General features: G+C 59.1%; 1 protein-coding gene across 1 annotated transcript; it reads right to left on the bottom strand.

Annotated features, from left to right (window-relative positions):
* Positions 1-95: 95 nt before the first annotated feature.
* On the bottom strand, positions 96-1,319 carry PPTG_06284 (hypothetical protein). The gene has a single exon (XM_008900186.1). The coding sequence runs from the start codon at positions 1,275-1,277 to the stop codon at positions 210-212; it is 1,068 nt and encodes a 355-aa protein (XP_008898434.1). The 5' UTR covers positions 1,278-1,319; the 3' UTR covers positions 96-209.
* Between the last annotated feature and the right edge of the window lie 184 nt (positions 1,320-1,503).

Below are 1,503 nucleotides of genomic sequence, written 5' to 3'. Positions count from 1 at the left end.
CCTGTGCGATGGCTCTGACAATGATTTCAAAGCGAGTTACGTCGCCATTCGCCTGGTCCAGCATAGCGAATGGACTATAGAACAAACGCTGTAACTTCATAAAGCAAAATGGCTACTTGTATTTATTGCAGAGAGCGATTCCATCACGTGGACGGATGCGCCCTCCTCTAAGCTTACAGTTGTCGTGCGCAGGAAAACTCTACACCTACCTAGTTCTCGAGCACCACGCGGTAACGCACCGTGCCCTTGCGCACCATGTCGATGCCCTCGTTCACCTTGGCCATCGGCAGCTTCTGGATCACTGGACGCACGTTGTGCTTGGACGCCACCTCGAGCGTGTCCTTCATGTCCTGGATGCTGCCCACGTTGCTGCCCACAAACTTGGCGCCCTTGCCCACGACTTGGAACGCGTTGAACTTGATGTCGTCGTTCGGCAGACCCACCATGATACACGTGCCGCGCACGGATAGGAAGCTCAGGAACGTGCTGTACGGCATGTTGTTGGCGTCAGCCGTGATCAGCAGGATGTCCACCGAGCCGACAGCAGCCTTGGCCTGCTTCTCGTCCGTGTACACCACGAACTCGTCGGCGCCCAGGCCGCGCACCTCCTGCTCCTTGTTGTTGGAGCGAGAGAAGGCCGTCACGGAGGCGGCGCCCATCGCCTTGGCAAACTGGATGGCAATGTGGCCCAGGCCACCAATGCCCACGATACCGACGCGGTCACCCTTCTTGATGCCAGCCTCCTTGAACGGCGTGAACACCGTCGTGCCGGCGCACATCAAAGGAGCAGCCACATCCGACGGAATGTTGTCCGGGATCTTGATCGCGAACTCGTGCGGCACGCGCACGTAGTCGGCGTATCCGCCGTACGTGATAGCGCCGTCGCTTTTGTACTTGTCGTTGTACGTCCACACGCGGTGTGGGCAGTACGCGTCGTCGCCGTTGGCGCACACGGAGCACGGGGCCTTGGGGTCCTTGTTCAAGCATGCTGACACCAGCGCACCGACGCCCACGCGGTCGCCGACCTGCAGGCCCTTGACGTCGGGACCAGCCTGCGTCACTTCACCGACAATCTCGTGACCAACCACGCACGGGTACGCGGTCTGCCCCCAACCGCTGTCAAGCGTGTGCAGGTCGGAGCCGCAAATGCCACAGTGCGAAATCTTGATCTCGACGTCCTCGGCGCCGAGCGGACGGGACTGGTACTCCCAGGGCTTGATCTCCTCGCCCTTGCCGAAGGACGCGTAGGCGTGCACGGTTCTCGGGGAGGTGGACATCTTGGTTGTTGTGGTGGTTGCTTGGGTTTGCTGAGTAAAGAGCAAAATGCAGAATGAGGTTGGGTGGGGTGGCTGTGCGCTTCTCCGGCTGATGGCCAGCGTGACCTGTTGGTCCTGTTGATGTAGTCTAGCTGCACTACATAGTTTTCGGTGGGGTAGTTTGAGCACCAAATCGACGAACTGAAGCTGGTGCTTCGAGAGACATCTCGAGCATTTTGCGTGAACT

The sequence above is a fragment of the Phytophthora parasitica genome (assembly GCF_000247585.1).
Source record: "Phytophthora parasitica INRA-310 unplaced genomic scaffold supercont2.9, whole genome shotgun sequence".
Classification (NCBI taxonomy): Eukaryota; Oomycota; class Peronosporomycetes; order Peronosporales; family Peronosporaceae; genus Phytophthora; species Phytophthora nicotianae.
This window is presented reverse-complemented; position numbering and strand designations above follow the sequence as displayed.

Excerpts from the sequence above, each read along its gene's own strand:
- PPTG_06284 (XM_008900186.1), bottom strand. The coding sequence starts at position 1,277 with ATGTCCACCTCCCCGAGAACCGTGCACGCCTACGCGTCCTTCGGCAAG.